At 40.9% G+C, this 16,914-nt stretch overlaps 1 protein-coding gene across 6 annotated transcripts; it reads right to left on the bottom strand.

The window, feature by feature from the left end:
• Positions 1 to 203: 203 nt before the first annotated feature.
• Positions 204 to 13,892, bottom strand: GNG4 (G protein subunit gamma 4). Of its 6 annotated transcripts, none has more exons than XM_048299165.1 (3): positions 13,636 to 13,892; positions 7,309 to 7,414; positions 204 to 977 (listed from the first exon to the last, which is right to left on the bottom strand). In XM_048299165.1, the coding sequence occupies exons 2-3, from the start codon at positions 7,402 to 7,404 to the stop codon at positions 849 to 851; spliced, it is 225 nt and encodes a 74-aa protein (XP_048155122.1). In that variant the 5' UTR covers positions 7,405 to 7,414; positions 13,636 to 13,892; the 3' UTR covers positions 204 to 848. The 6 variants fall into 6 exon arrangements, with proteins under 6 accessions (XP_048155122.1, XP_048155120.1, XP_048155116.1 ...); XM_048299163.1 differs by lacking the exon at positions 13,636 to 13,892 and adding an exon at positions 10,394 to 10,919; XM_048299159.1 differs by lacking the exon at positions 13,636 to 13,892 and adding an exon at positions 7,558 to 7,639.
• Positions 13,893 to 16,914: the final 3,022 nt, after the last annotated feature.

Genomic DNA, 16,914 nt, shown 5'->3' with positions numbered 1-16,914 from the left:
ACCATTACTCTCCATCCCCATAAAGTCCTATTCTCATGGGCAAAAGCATGTAGAGGGCTGCTCAAAAAATGTAATCCCCCTCCCTGTGCTGTTCGGGGCAGATTTACACCCTCCACTAAGTCCCTAAGGAAGATTTATTTCACAGTTCAGTTTACTTTCTAAATAATTCAAATCATTACAATTCGAAAAAAGATACAAGCAACCACATTTTTCTACAATTTTATTGATGCAATCCTGGTGTGTGACTGTACATCTTCATTCTGCTTGTAGCTACAATGGCACTTTACTAGGACTGGTTTTGTAGTCAAGTTTCTTACAGTCTTCAGAAAACATATTTATACACACCACTTACTGTATAAGACCGATCATTCCAAACATTGTATATCACTGGGACTTTTTCCTAAATAGTGCTACTTTAGAAAAAGGTCACATAACTCTCTTTAGATAGAAATTTGTAAAGGCAAATGAATTGAATTCACCTTCCAAAGAAAATAAGAATGTTAAAAATAGCTTCAAGGATTGGTATGACTCATTTAGGTCCCAGAAAAATCTATGACTGGCAAAGATATCTACAATTTGATACTGTACTCAATAATTTCATTAAGACCAAAAGAATATTTATGAAGAACTGAAATTAAACTTGTACATTTCTCTGAAAGATAAGCATTACCTTGAATTTTTTAGGGTTATTTTTTTTATTTTAGGGTTTTTTTTTTAGCAGAAATTGTACTACCTTCCAAAAATATTGTAGTTATGGGGTAAGTATTGACATCTGAAGAAAATAATGCTAAAAGCATGCAAGACTGATACCAAGTTTTAGCAGATGACATTTTTAATTGAAAACTGACTCAAAGAATAGTACAAAAGAGTTTCTTCTCCCTAAAGGGATTTTCAGATGCAGGTACAGGAATAATAAGGGGATCTTCTCCAATGTGTGCATCACAATATGCCAATAAATCTGCTGCAGCCTTGGATACCTAATAGAAGAGAAGAGAGAGCTACTGTAACAATTCTGAACCGATCTGAATTGCATAGATGTTTTTCATAGAACAAATGATAAGGGAAGCTATCCTAAAACAGGTAGTAGATTGCTTCATCCTTTAAATTATTAGATATCACATCTCTCAATTTGCTCTTACTAGGCCTTACATACATTTTGTCTAATGTAGTGACATAGATGGTATCAATTGATATGATCCATGTGAAGCTGTTCCTCTCCATCAGAAGGAGGTCAGGAGCACAGAGTCATTAAAACATTTATATGCTAACCTCCCACAGGCAATACGGCTTCTCCTTTAAGGTGTCTGCTTCTGTAGAGGAACCTGCTTCAGCTCATACTCCCATTCATTGGTTTTAAGTTTTCCTCAAACACTCTCTCTGCCCTTTGCTGCTCTGGATGCAAAATAAAAAGTTATTTAGGCACGTGACCATGGGATTAAAAAGAAACAATAAATCAGGAACAAAACTTGAACGCCACGTGTCATAGCTCTCATTTAAGCTAAATACTGCTCTCTTCAATGAAGCAAGACTAATGTCTTCTGCTCAGTAAGTTACTATAAGTAGTCCTTTATTCACAGCATTCATTTAAACTTGAGCACTACCTTAGTATTTTTTAACTTAATATTTTTATACTTCTAAAATAAACAATTCTCAAGTCTCCAAATTCAGAACATGGGGTTATGCTTACTGAAAAGTCATATAAAAATGTAGCAGTGTGTTGAATATTCGCAATGCAAGCTGTTTTGCGTTAAATGAAAAATGAAATATTAAACCTTGTAACTTTTGCAGCTTTGTGCCATAGGAATATTGGTGACAGTAGGCCAGAGTGTCTCATTTATTTTTTCAAGAATTTAGAAAGTATATACATAATTTTTTGTTCTGCTCTGTCAGCAAGATATGCAGAGCTATCTGTATCTCTTTGTTTTGGTGAATTATTGTGTTTTCAATATTCTGATATTTGAGAAAATGAATTCTGGAGTCTTTACAAAGAAGTCTTTCCCCTGAGCACCATGACAGCTTGTCCCCAGTCAAGCACTGAGATCAGCATGTTTGCACAACTAGAGTGAAGAGAAGAAACAAATCACATTTCTGGTGTTTTTCTAGCAGGTGCATCATCAGTGTTAGCTTTAAGCTTCTCCACTTGCTTGCTTTGACATGAGCTCAGCCCATAGCAGGCTTCAGATTAGACCTACGAAGTCAATGGGTGTTGAATCAGAATTGGCATGAAATTTAAATGAAGTTCTGAAGACAGTTACAGACTCTTTATTTCTCTATTTTCATTATTTTTAATTTCTGTGCCTTTGTAGAATGCTTAAACCTATGAAGTACCTGTGGTCGGCACCCCAGTATAGACTATCCCCCCTAACAGAGGAAATGAGTGTTATTAAAAATTAGTTTGTCTTTGAATTGGCCTGTAAGACAAAAGGGTGGCAGAGACACTACATGTGAACAGCAGGCTGCTGGGCACAGGCAAAACAGAAAACTGATCAAATCAGAAGAGGTGTTCACAAGGACCAGTGCTTCTCAAGAAGGAAGCAGGTAAAACAAGAATGTGTGCAAAGTTACAGACCTCAAAGTACAAAGGATTGTAATGATTTTCCCATAACGATCTTGTTTCTTCCATGCATGGATAAGCAACATCAGCCCAAGTATATTGCTTTTCATTCAGTGGAAGAGAAGCACAACTTCAATCCCCATTCTTAGAAGGGATAAACCCAATAATATAATTTCCTGTTTCTCTACGTATTGCTGTGCTCTGATATCATCTAACAATTAAAAGGGTTTTCACTACCAAAAGGTCAACATACATTTTTGTATCTAACTTGTTGTGTAATGCTGGTAGGAATGTTGTGAAGCAGAGTAATACATTCACAGAATCACAGAATCACCTAGGTTGGAAAACACCTTAGAGATTATCAAGTCCAGCCTTTGACCTAACACCACCACCTTGTCAACCAGACCATGACACTTGCTGCCACATCCAGTCTTTTCCTAAACAACTCCAGGGATGGCAACTCCACCACCTCCCTGGGCACCCCATTCCAATGCCCTATCACCCCTTTCTGTGAAGAGAAACCCTTCCTTCAATGTCAGAGTGTTTAAATCACAATTTAGTTTGCTTTTAAACAAACCATAGTATAGTTTATTTTTAAAAAATCCTGCAACAAGGAACTAAGAAACGTGATCACATTTCAGCACATTTTCACAAACTAAACCTGCACTGGGCCATAAAATAAATGTATTTTCATCTGTTAATCAAATAAAAGGTTTTGAGAGGAGAAATCTTCCCACTGGGATTACAGTAGTCATGAAAGTGAATTACAGCCATTTCTTCACTGGAAGTGGAGTAGCTTAGGCCTGCACAGTGGAATAATGACCATTCACAACGGGGAGTTAAATGAGCTGATCACAGTCCAGGAGCAATGAAAACATGAGTTCCTGCAGCTGTGAGCAGTGTCGGCAAAGTCAGACCTGTGGCCCAAAATAGAGCAAAATACAACATTGCCTCCAGCAAGTTTCCTGCTCAGTGTCATTATTGGGAAGAGCAGTGGTGGAAGGGCTGTGCACTGAGCATGGCACCAAGGCTCCAGCAGGGATGGCTGCTTTGGCACAGTCAGCACCCAGAGGTGCCCCACGGCCAGGGCTGCAGCCTGTGCTGTGAAAAGGGATGTGCTGATCGTCCTGTTTGTGCCATGGAAGGAGTTAAATGGAGCCCACTCTATTGTAGCTTTTACTTGCCTTTGGGGTTATTTGTAGCTGAATGTTGCTGGACAGCTTCAAAATAGCTTTTCCTGAGAATTAAAATAAATGCATGTGATTTGAATATTCAAATGAAGCTAACACATTTATCATGTCAGCTTTCCAACGCAATACGGCTTGGTCTGCGGATTCAAAGTAATTTATACATATTGCAGAAGTGCCTAAAGGAAAAAATCAGATTCCAGTTTGATTAATGAATTCTAGCAGAAAGTTAGCATTTCACTTTTTAAAAATCTTTTAAGGTGTATGGAGTAGAAGAGATGGAGTATATAGGTATCACACTGATCTCACATTTTGTAGAATTACTTTTACTCTCTGTAGCGAAAACCACATCTTGTTACCAAATCAACAAAAGGGGAAAAAAATCTAACAAAACACTCAACCCTGATGCTTTAAAGAATTAGTCTCAGGAGGTCTGTGAAATTTTACCATTATATTTCAGAATAGCAGAGGTGGTAAAAACTGCCAAAGTTAGAACATCCTGTTAGCTGCACTAATAATTATAAGCTTCAGTGACAGGGCAAAATGCTGCAATTACTATGTCTTCTGTCTTGCCGTGGGTTGTGACTAATTACCATCCCTGCTAAAACACCCTCTCTGCTTATCCTTTACATCTAAAACAAAGAGATTCACACACATTTATTGGCATTCCCACTGTTCATCTCCCAACACTATTCACTACCAGTTAGGAATACTTCCTATCTTCCTAAGGAAAAAGAAAATGGAATAATAACTGATATGCCAAGGGTCCTAAATGTCAGAGCACTCTTGCTTTTCTGCTTGCAAAGAAAAGATTAAATAGTGCTTTATTCTGAGGACAACTCTGATAAACACCAATACTAACTTTGCTTTCTCAATTTTACTGCTAGCATCTTTAGAAGACATTATTCTACTAGTCAAGAGGCCACTGTTCATCTGATTTCATTTGGTATTTCCTATCTTGAATCTGCATTTCTGGCTTTCTACTTCTTCATTATAACTCTAGCTGTTCCTCTGCCAGGTAAGACAGGTTCAATTATGATCCTTCTGGGATTCCTACAGTTTACAAAAACACCCACAGTACTCCTCCTTCCAGCTACCGATCAATACACCAATAACTCCATCCTCCTCTGTTGAGTTGTCTTGTTTCTTTCACACCTCAGCAGCGAATTGCCTTTGTGGAACCTCAGAACACAGCACTGCTTTGCTGCTCTGACTGGCTAGAGGACTTGATAGGACTTCTTAAATTTGTTGAAAAATCCAGAACACAGTGGGGAGTTGGCAACTATCAACACACTTTTGACTACAACATTTTAATTGAGCAGACCCAACTCTTGCTGGTTACAGCAGCTACTGTGCATGGAAAACAAAGTGCCTCTGTAGTAGACAAATAAACTGGAACTTCTGATTTCCCCAGTCAATAACACAGATACCTCTTCAATGTTAGCAATGTGGTCTTGCCTATTGTGGGAATAACCACTTGGCTATGGCTGTTTGCAAAAGAGGGTTTAGTTAAAATATCTGGAAAGCACTGATCTTTTGTTAAATGTCTAACTAGTTTAATCAGATGCAAGACACCAGAAAAAAAGACAGTAAGTTAATTTATCTGCCTTCACAGTGATGATCCGAGAACTTAAAATCTCCAGTTGAAACCACTGGAAAGTTTCTTGGTAAAATTTGGCTATACTGAAGCCCACACTTAACTGATTCAAGATTTAAAAGCCAAGCAGATTTTTTTAAGGAATAAATAGCCAAGCAACCACTTCTCACAATCCCCCATATGCTTGTTCAAAGAAATTCTAGAAATCAAGACATTCTGAAAAGTTAAATTTGTTTTATATTAGTATAGGAACCCTCATAATTCTGAAACGTCAGATTTTCTTTGGTGTGTTTTCAGTCAAAGGCTGTTTTGAAAGGTGAAATAATTGCACTTTCAAGCTATCAGTTTTTTAGGTCTGCCACATTTGCTAATAACTGTGTTCTTTTTAATTAAACTGACTGCAAAAGTAACTTACGTCTTTCTTGCACCTTTGTCTTTCTCACATATGTAATTAAGGGTGGTATACACTTAACTAATGAAGCTATCTGCATAACTGACCTAATGATGTGGTACGTGACAGTTACTACTGAATATGTAGAAGCAAGTCTAAGACAATTTACTAAGTATCAATGATTTCAAATTGCAGTAAATTGGGCTATATTTTTCCAACACTTTCCTCTGCCACCACCCCCTTGTCAGTTCTGGTCATGCAGCTGCCATACGACCTGAGTTGGGACTAACCAAGGCAGACCTTCTTTTACTGCAGGAAATAAACACCTGTCCCTGTGAACAGCTTATGTGATGAATTTGTAACACACTATGAAAGAGAGAAACTACTTTTGCAAATTCAGTGGTCTTACAAGACATTGCTAAAAACTGCCACAAAATAGAGCGACTGAAATTTCTATTTTCATATAAGAAAGACTGATCACTCATCTGAATTGCACTAATATTTCTGAATTATAAACACTTTTTTTCCAGCTGGTGAGTTTGTGATCTGAGACTATTTTAAAAATCATGAATATATACTACTGTCCCCATGCTGACTACATGCAGATTTTCAGCACACAGGATGGATGGACAAACAGATTGAGTTAAAACTACTTGAAGATTTTAATGTACAGCATTTCTGAATTGTCCTACTGACTTAATAATCTCAGTTACAGTTTGTAACAACTCAGTTACAGTTGTTTGCAGAGAACTGTGTAATTTAAATGCATTACTTTTTATAGACGGAAAGACTAAAAACTTCTTCCTTGTAGAGACTGGATTTTTTATAAAAATAATTATTCCCTATTTTCAGAGGCAGAGAGTAAAAGAAATGAGCATTGCTTTCTTGAAAAGTTCTGTGACATTATTAGCTTCTACGTGCTTGATATTCCAAAACATTTTAGACTAGTGGAAAGCAGAATGACATGCAAGAATAATCCACGGGATTTTCTAGTTTAAAAAACTGAAATCCTCTGTTTAACAGTGCCTTTAACAAAAATATTTAATCCACATATATTTAGAGGTATGATGAAACCAAATTTTCACATACAACAAGTTATCAAGTGTGAAGAATCATAACTGCATGCTGCAATCATACACATTTTTTGTGCAATGACACCTGCACTAAAACAGAACAGAGCAAAGCAGTTCAGCTTGTCTCATCATTATTCAAAAATATTGCAGTGTCTTAAAGACTTTTTCTGATTTTTGAAGGAGAAAACCCAAGAAACCAGGGCTGCACTTAAATTCAGCTACAGGTGACAAAGAAGAGCACCCGGGCACCCGCCAGCTAATTTTAAGCATTCACAAAATACCACTTTTGACAAATGTAACAGACAGTCACACAGAAGCAGACTTGAAGCCAGGCTTTGGAAATCTCTTCAGTACCCACCAGTACTGTGAGTTAGTATGTAATCACTCACAGTACTGAATAATGTTTTATAGCTCAACACAAATTCTTGTTTTCTGCAGTATTAAAGGGATGCTGTTTCACAAACTAGTCAGCGAACTCAAAATATCAACAATAAGTCTAAGTTTACCTTTATTCTATCCATGTATGCTTCCATTTTCAGTTGCTCCACAGCTTTCCTGGCTTGAGAAATACTGGTTGTACTGTTTGACACTAGTTCCTTCATTTTGTTTTTCCTAGAAGAGACAAAGTTGAGACCATTTAAAGTACAAGTAGGAAATACAGCAGTCACTGAGAGGACAGTTATCTGAAGTATAACCACCCCTCGCCCACCACATCAGCGCTGCCAGGCTGTAGGTCACAAATACAAAGCAGACACCATTTATTTCTGTTCTCTTGCTCCATGGCACCTTATTGCATTACATATTTGCATCCTCCATCATCAGCATTCTGCCTGAATCCTGCAAACGACATACAAATGCAGAGCATATGACCATGACTTCAGTGTGAAAATGGTTGCCCTGGTTCACGTTGCCAACGCAGAGCAGCTGTTCCCAAACAGACCTTGCAGGCATCACACAGTTTGGCTCCATGCCCCAGTTACACCTAGAAACATCAAAACAAGCTCAGAAATGTGTGCAGTGGAAATGAATGCCACACCACTCTCACCAAGCATCAGAGAGAAATTTTAAGATAGAGAACGACTCAGAATTCTGACTATCGATAAAAGAAGTTTAGAAATGAAATAACAGATTAAGAGGACATAATGCAGTGGTTTCCAACTTTTTGCTTAGACATCCCCAGTAAAGTCTAAAGATTACTAAACCCAGTACAGTACACCATACAGGATAGGAATGCTTTATTTTTTTAAAGATCTGCAGCTCTTGGGAAGGGACATCTAAGTAAGGTATGTCAGTGTTTGGTTCTCTTGTATTGCTACTCCCTGAGGGATTAGGAGTAAATCAATATCAAGCAGTCCTCAGCACTGTTACCAAATGAGTCAAGACATCCACATTCAGACATTGAATAACATACAATATTTATGCCAGAGGTGGTCTGCATATTAGACCCCCTTGTGCTGACACCACTATGGAGGGCTGGCCCAGCCCAAGAACAGTTACTATTTTGAATTCACTGGAGGTTGGACTAAGCACCAAGCCTCAGAAACCAATACAAAGTTCAGCAGAATGCAAAGGACACAGAGTGGGAGAGGCAGATGGGACACACAAGAAAAACACACAAGGAAGCATTTTGCATTGCTGCCAAAGGGGTTTTAGGCTCAGGTCTTTCAAAATGAATACTTCCAGCTTATTGCTGGATAAGAAGCAAACACCCAGAATCACACAAATTTCCCTTCTTGAACCTTGATAGCTTACCTGATCAGGTCACTGGGGTATAAGATACAAACAGGAAATAAAGACACTGGAAATGCTCTTGTAAAAAAACCTGTATGTACAATGCCCATGTTAGACTCAAGAGAAGTACACTATCCATAGTACAGAAAGAATGGAGGAGTAACTCTCTAACTGCTTTGATTTTGCAAAACACAAATGCTCAGAGACAAGGCAAAGACAGTTTTTTCTTCTCACAGCCTGGTATGAAACAGACTATTTCTAAAAATCAGTAATCTGTGCTGTTAAACAGGATGGTGGAATACAAATGCCATGGTGAGCCATGCTCAGCACTAATTTGAAGAAACAAAAGAATCTTTTTCTTTCAGGTCTAGTATAAGTCAAGGCAGGGAAATGCTACTTTATATTAATTGTGCCAAAGAAAACAAGAGCTTTAACATATGCCAAGACAAAGAACAGGTTTTTTTGCATATACGTGTGTCATTTGAATGGAACACAAGTTTCCCCCTTGCGTGCTCTGATGAAATAAAATCGTGTCAGAACACAGCAGGTTCTTTGTCTTCAACTTTGTTTACAATCTTTTAACTCATATTCCTCACAAGGCACAGGATTGAATACATGTGGAGGAACTGGCTTTGCATAAAATGCCATGTACGGTACAAAACCCCACAACCAACCCACAGCCTCCAATCAATTTTGAGACGTGTTTTGACTCGCAGTGGAAAGTCAAACACCAGGAAGGATACGAGACAGTCACAAAAGGAGAAGATTCTGAATTACAGCACATCTCTGGACTTTTTGTTCGACTCAGCCCCCTCACTTTTAAGTATCAACCTATCCATAAAAATTAGAATAAACACATTTAGCTTTGTTTACAAAATGATACCCCCACAAGGATGAATCATTTGAATTTTATCATCTCCACACCTACCCTACTAATGATCACAAAGCCAAAAAAGTCAAAGCTAAATCAAGTCAGAGGCCTTTCTACATTTGCCACATACATTTAAATTAAACTGAATTAAGCAACTGCAATTCCTTGAACAGTTCAGAGAATTCCAGATCTCCCACGCGTTTCTGGCAATTCATTCACTCACACTGTAAAAGCTATAAACATTAGTGTTAGACAATTTGAACTGTCACTGGCTGCAACAGAGTTGGCAGGAACACTGTTCATAGTACTTCCAGCTAGTGTTTAAGCATTTACAGAATAAGGATTGAGTTAAGTCCATAATAGAATTTTGAAAAGGCTATTAGGCATAAAAATGCTTTAAAAAAACCTGAACCATGTTTCTAAAGCAATGCCACAAAGATAATATATCCTTACTTATATTCTGAAACACCAAATACGAAAATTTAAAAAAAGAAAATATGTATCTTGTCTAGTAAAGCAATTTAGAAATTTTTAGCACTAATTCTAATTCTAATAAATTCTAATTTTTTTAGTATTAGAAAACAACCAGAATATGAGGCTTCATAAAAAAAGAACTTTAAAGCCAAAAAAAGTCTGGCCTTAGGTGTTTCAGACACTGGAGAAAATTTCCACTTATTCCCAGCAAGGGTTTGTTTATACTCTGAAGCACAAACATTTGTTCTGTTCCAAATCCTGCTCCAACCTTGGCCTTTCCATGCATTTAAATATTTAACTACTATATTTCTGGAAGTGTTTAGCATCCATTTAAGTATTTAATTTCAATATTTTTACTGACAGGTCTGGTTGCATAACCTTCTAAGACTGACTTCTCACATACCAAGCTACATATACCTCTACCTTCGCTCACTCTGCAAATACAGTACATATTTGTGCATCATTTAAGGCCCTATTACAAGTGGTGTGATGTTGATAATGAGAATTATACTCACTTTCAAACCAGGCTGTGATAAAGGTCCTTGTTGCAGACAAAGCTTTGTATGACACTTGATCCTGTTCTCCTTAGGACCTATGATAATAACTTTAAGCTTAATATTCTTTAATGAAATAAAATCATTACTTAGAAATAATGCTCTGGAGAGAACAGAAATTTTAATTACGAGAGAATCTATTACACACCCATCCCCTGGAATGTGAGGAAGCCTCTCCTTCAAACACCCTCTTGCAGGATATGTTTCCTCTGAGGCTGCAGCCTGACAAATGGCTCTGATCCTCTCTCTTAAGACGACTCCTCTTAAGCTGTCCAAGTGTTCTCTAGGCCTTTAGTCCCACAGAAAGGCACATTTATCATTTATTTTTGTTGTACCTGGGTCAGCAGTCTGTAGGATCATGGAATGGTTTATGTTGGAAGGCACCTTTAAAGATCACCTGGTTCAAGGCTCCTGCAATGAGCAGGAACATCTTCTACTATAACAAGTGGTTCAGGGCCTCATCCAACCTGACCTAAAATGTTTCCAGGGGTGGGGCATCCACCACTTGTCTGGGCAACCTGTTACAGTGTTTCGCGACACTCACAGTAAAATTTTTTTCCTTATATCTGGTCTAAATCAACCCTCTTTTAGTTTAAAACCATTACCCTTTGTCCTTTTGCAACTGGCCCTGCTAAAAATTCTGTCCCAGTTTTTCTTGTAAGCCTCTTTTTGATTACTGAAACACTGCAATAAGGTCTCCCCAGAGTCTTTGCTTCTCCAGGATGAGCAATTCCAACTCTTTCAGACATCCTTCATAGGAGAGGTGCTCCAGCCCCTTGATATCCTGGTGTCCCTCCCCTGGACTCACTCCAATAGGTCGATGTCCTTCCTCTGCTGGGGACCCTGGAGCTGGATGCAGTGTGGGGTCTCACCAGAGCTGAGTAGAGGGGCAGAACTGCCTCCCTTGACCTGCTGGCCATATTGCTTTTGATACTTAAAAGGAGTAATGTCTCCCCATCATTTGAATTACCTAAACCCCTTGAACCAGAAATTCTCAGCTGGGTTTGTTAATGCTCTTTCCTGGCTGTTGGATCGATAGGGGCGTACACAGGTCCTGATAATCACCGTAGTTACAGTAACTATGCTAATGAGCAGCCTACATGCATTCTGCATGTGACTGATGCAGCCAGCAGACCTGGCTTCTACAGGAGCTCATTTATGCAGTGTGTTTTTGTGCAGCACACCGAGTTCATTGACCTGGTCTCTGTTGATTCTTTTCTTTTAGGGGAACACCAACTGTGCTAACAAAGAACAGTGACAGCAGCTACAGAGCCTTTTTTAGCCAAACAGTTTCTGCTGACTGGCACCCCACACCAGACAGCCCTTTCCTAAAGCATCACTCCTGGGAGCTGCATATCAACAGCCTCCCAGCCAGCTGCATTTTCTGGGGTTTTGTGCTTTTTTTGCCTTACTTCATCCTTTCTCTGAGTGCAGGTAACGCACGTGTGTCAAACTTCTTAATTTCCTGGGCTCCTAAAAATGCTTGTGAAGAGCAGCTCTTCTTATTTTGTTTTTACAATGGATGATTATACCCAACAGCACTTCAAAGGCAAACTTAACTTACAATAATGCAGAAAGCTGCGTAAATATTTGCAGGTATAGCTTGACCCTGCATTGGGGTAAGGAGTGCAACTTTTGCTTACTAAACATTATAAATATTTGTTAGTAAAATGCAGAAAAAGTCTGAAGACTTGAGTAACATAGAAGCAAAATAGAATTTTCAAGTTCCTTAGGATGGATTTCTACAAGTAGCAGGGATGAAAAGCCACAATTTCCCCCCCCCTCCAGCTCCAAGTACAACCTGAAAATGCCATACCAGAAAAGCAACCTCAAGAATTAAATCTAAAAAGCCCTAAACAAAATTGCTGCCTTAATCTGAAGTACTGGACCTGAAATTACTAGATTAGAAAACCTGAGGTTGACAGCTCTGAAGAACACCTTCCACACAAGCTCTGTACTTCTTGGACCACACAATCCAAGAGAAAACTTAACCCAATCATTCAACTAAGTCCCAGTGACATTAGCAGGAATCATCCCTGGATAATGATCTGCAAATCACATCCTAAACTGAGGAGAGATCTTCACATTTAATTATCCACTTGCAGGAACATAAACAGCAAAATTTACAGCCTCCCAGCTCTTTGATGCCAAACTGGTATACCAAAAATATTAAAAGAAAAAGGAAAAAAAAAGGAAAGAAACCCAACTTCCCCTGCTATCTCACTTCTTATTCTAAGATTTACAGCAACTGATGTAGCTCTGTAAACAGAGAGGGAGGGTAAAGAATCCTTTTCTTTTTCTATCTCATGCCTGCACAAAGAAACACTAGGAAATCACTACAGCTTTTCACTCCATCTCCTAAGGAGAAGCTTAGTAGTACAAGCAGAAATGACTAGATTAAAGGCAAGACTATTGTTCATGATAAGGAAAGAATGTAATTTTCATACCATAAACGTGGTGACTTTGAAAATAACTTCTAATCATGCAACTGCAAAACAGTGAAACTCCAGCAGCTCAGTTCTCATCTAACATACCCAGTCTAACTGTCAAGTTCCAAAAATTCTTGCCACTGTACCCAAATTTTTACTCAAAAATATCATCTTGCTTTTCAACATTTAAAAATCAAAGGAAACAATGGTTAAACTAATACGATATTTCCCAAGGACAATATTTCCGTGCAATATTATTTATCACCAGCATACAGGTTATGTGAACATACACCCCAGTAAACCATCAGAGATCCATAAAGTCTGAGGCAAAAAGATGATTCCTGTCTACTGTTTTACCTCTTTAGGTAATTTAGAAAGATAGCTGTGAGCTTTTAAAGAAATACACAGGGAATTCTGATTATTCCACTTAAACTCCTCTTAAAACGTATTTGAACTGATTTGTAACCTACAAGGTAGGAAGAGCGCCTCTGGGAAGCTCGGCACTGCATCGCCTGCAGGGCAGAAGCGTTTTTCAAGTTGTTATTCCGAGTTTTGTGTCTCAGTGCACGGCCCTAATGGCTCTGCTGTGCAGCAGCTCCCAGCACCGCACACCAGCGATCCCCGCCGGCAGCAGCCGGGCAGCGGGAGCTATCCTCCGTCAGCGCGAGCCAGCAGCGGGAAAAGGGGCCACTTCCTCGAGCCTCCGCCTCAGGCAGCCGTCGGAGGAGGAACGAGCACGCCGGGCAGACCCCCTCCCCGCCGCCCGCGGGATACCTGGGCTCGGGGCAGCTTCTCCGGAGAAGGACGTGTCCCGCCGGTGCCAGCGACAACGCAGCCCAAAGCCCGACGCCGATTCCTGCGGATAACCGGGGAACTCCGGCTCGCGCGGCCGCCGCCGGCCCTTGTTTGCCCGCAGCAGCCCACGGGAACACCGGGATGCCGGGCGGAGCGGCCAAGGCTTTCCCAGGACACCAGCGCCGACCGCGAAACCCCCGCGCGGAAACCCCGACCCGCCCTGCGCCGCGCTGCGCGCCCCCGCCGCGCCCCTCCGGCACCTTCTCCCGCCCGGGCCCCCGGGCACTCCCTCCCTGCCTCTGTCCCTCCCTCCCTGGGTCCCTCCCTCGCCGTGCGGGGCGGCGGGCGGGCGCGGAGGCTGCGGGCAGCCCGGCGGTGGCACATGGCCCTGCGGGGCGGGGCGGCCGCGGCCCCCGGTGCCACCGCCCCCACGCTCTGCCTGCCTCTGTCCCTCCTTATTCCTGCTGCAGCCGCCTCCTGCCCCGGCTCCAGCAGGCGCTAGGGATCAAGCGATCATCCAGGTATTTATCAAACAGAATCACACATCACAGAATCAAAATCAATTAGGTTGAAAACGATCTCTGAGATCATCGAGTCCAACCTTTGATCGAACACCACCCACTGTCAGCTAGACCATGGCAATAGGTACCATAGCCAGTCTTTCCTTAAACACATCCGGGGACAGTGACTTTGGCACCTCCCTGGGCAATCCATTCCAATGTTTAATCACCCTTTACGTGAAGAAATTCCTTCGACTGTCGAAACCGAACTTCTCCTAGCACAGCTTGAGGCCATTCCCTCTCATGCCATCACTTGTTACCTGGGAGAAGAGACCGACGCCCACATGGCTCCAGCCTCCTATCCGGTGGTTGTAGAGAGCGATAAGGTCTCCCGAGTTTCCTCTTCTCCAGGCTAAACATCCCAGCTCCTGCAGCTGCTCCTCACAGAACCTGCGTTCCAGACCCTTCACCAAGTTAATTTCCCTTCTCTGCACATGCCTCAGCACCTCAGTGTCCATCCTGAACTGAGGGGCCCAAAACTAAACACAGAATACTCAAGGTGCAGCCTCACCAGTGCTGTGCACAGTACAGTCGCTGCCCTGATCCTTCTGGGCACGCTATTTGTGATACAGGCCAGGCTGCCATTGGCCTTCTTGGCCACCTGGGCACAGCTGAGTCATGTTCAGCACCTCCAGCTCCTTTTCCACTGGGCCACTTTCCAGCCACTCTGCCCCCAGCCTGTAGAGCTGTACCTCAAACATCAAAGCCCGAAGGGCACTGGGATTTGGGGTGAGAGCCCACAGTGCCTGTCCCGCCCTCACAGCGAACATAGGAAAGATGAAGTAAAAAGCCTGCCATGAGGAATGGAACTGCTGGGGGAAAGGGGCTGCTTAGACTCACCTTGTCAGGGCTACTATGTCAGAACAATACAATTCAGCTTCATAGATCAATTTTTATATGCTTCTCCCTATAAAAGCTGTACGGATCAGCAGCATTTAAAAGTGCCAATTAACATTTTTAACTGAAAATTTTGTCAGCTGCAAAAACCCATTGGCAGGAGCGCCAGAGTCTCAATAATTTGTTCCCCAGTAAGGTGGCTGTTCCCTCTGGAGAGGCGTAGGTTTTCTCCTACCCTGCCCTCAGCACTATTTTGCATTCCATGATAATGGAGCAGAATTTCCAAGTAACATTTGTTTTCTATATGAAAGAGAACAAGGAAGAGCCCTATTTTTAAAGGTGCTTCAAAGCAAAGGCAGCCTCTTCTGAGACGGAGTCAACGGCTTTTGGGACAGTGGCGTGGCAGAAGGAGATGCAACAGGAAGAAGGTAAATATCACTAAATAGAAATAGGTAAGTTCATAAGCTTCCTACAACCAGAGTTCCAGAAACTGATGGAAACCTCACTGGCCTATGCTGCTGCTCTTTCATTCATGTTCAACCACATCAGCAGCCTACAAAAGGCCCCATTTCATAGGCAAAGGATTTACACGCTGTTAGACAAACAACACCTGTTAGATGGTTCTAATCATGAAACCGTTGTCACTCCCAATATTTTTACCACTGGATTCTAACAATTTTATGACTTAAGCTAAAATCTAAAAGTGGGAAATGGCTGTTTTAAAACATATTTTCATCATATATTACAGAGATATTTCTTTTAAATTGCTTTCTTTTAAATCTGCAAACTCTTACCTTCCACCACAACCAGGAGTCTCCCCTACAGATTCTGAAGGCAATACCCATAAAACTAACACAAATTTCTATTCCTTGAATTTACACAAACTAGCCCCTAATGAGTCTTATATGGGCTTCAGTCAATTGCATTAGAGAATCAGGATTTTAATTTTTTTTTTTCTGGGAATGCTAGCTCAAAGCTGGAAACAGTAAGCAAGCTCCTGTTTTACTCAATTCCTTTCTGGTGTGTAGTCCAGAATAGTTTAAGAAGAGTCTAATCAGAGCAGCCACATTTAATCCATTTTCAAAATTGCAAAGTACACAATAGAGCCTATTACAGAAACCCAGAAGCAAAATCAGTGCCTTTCTGACCCCACTCCAGAGCAGTAATGGCTAATATAAACAATGGCCATTTGTCAGTAGTTTGTAACTTACTGCATTAAGTAGCTACTACAGTAGCTAAGGGAAAAAAAAAAAAAACTGTCTGCATGTATAGAGGCTTAAATATTTCAGTGGATATTTTTCAAGGCAAGCAGAGCTTTGAAACAGTAATTGTTTGATTGCTTTTGTGATAGACTAGCAGCATATGGAAGCATGACTTCCATTTTCATATGCAAGAAGGAAAAAAACCCCAATATAGCCTTGAGCAAAACAAGGCATGAAGAAATTAAAAGGTAAACTGAAAGCTTGTTAGTAGCAAGCCAGATACTTCCCCCACTGCTCCATTAAGTTATCTTCTATTATTATATTTTGCTTAATTCAGTTCAGAGTTTTGTTTTTCCTCCTGTTCAGTGTCATGGGTTTGTCTAAGCACTGGATCTCTAAATGCAAGATCTGGGCTGCCTTTCAGTAATGGGTTGGAGACTCCTTCTTCCTACCACAGGTGAATACCCAGCTATTGCCTCCCCTTTCTTTCTCATGATGTCTCTGCACTACCAGAACATAAAGGCCTGGGTTTACCCCAGAATCCTGCAATCAGGCAGATAGGCCTTTCCCCATGAACCTCTCCCAAATCCTGGCTTTCTAGAGAAAGAGCCTCACATCCTGTCAGATGCCTTCCCGAGATCCCAGTCTTGCAGTTTCCA

The sequence above is a fragment of the Corvus hawaiiensis genome, chromosome 3, assembly GCF_020740725.1.
Source record: "Corvus hawaiiensis isolate bCorHaw1 chromosome 3, bCorHaw1.pri.cur, whole genome shotgun sequence".
Taxonomy (NCBI): Eukaryota; Metazoa; Chordata; class Aves; order Passeriformes; family Corvidae; genus Corvus; species Corvus hawaiiensis.
The sequence above is the reverse complement of the archived record's forward strand: the minus strand, read 5'-3'. Positions and strand labels throughout refer to the sequence as shown.

What these genes read in the sequence shown, in the direction of transcription:
- GNG4 (XM_048299159.1), bottom strand. Translation starts at nt 7,583, where the DNA reads ATGGAGCAAGAGAACAGAAATAAATG. An exon ending in CAAGAGAACAGAAATAAATG is followed by an intron (nt 7,415 to 7,557) that starts GTGTCTGCTTTG and finishes TGTCTCTTCTAG; the next exon opens with GAAAAACAAAATGAAGGAAC. An exon ending in CATACATGGATAGAATAAAG is followed by an intron (nt 978 to 7,308) that starts GTAAACTTAGAC and finishes CTCTTCTATTAG; the next exon opens with GTATCCAAGGCTGCAGCAGA.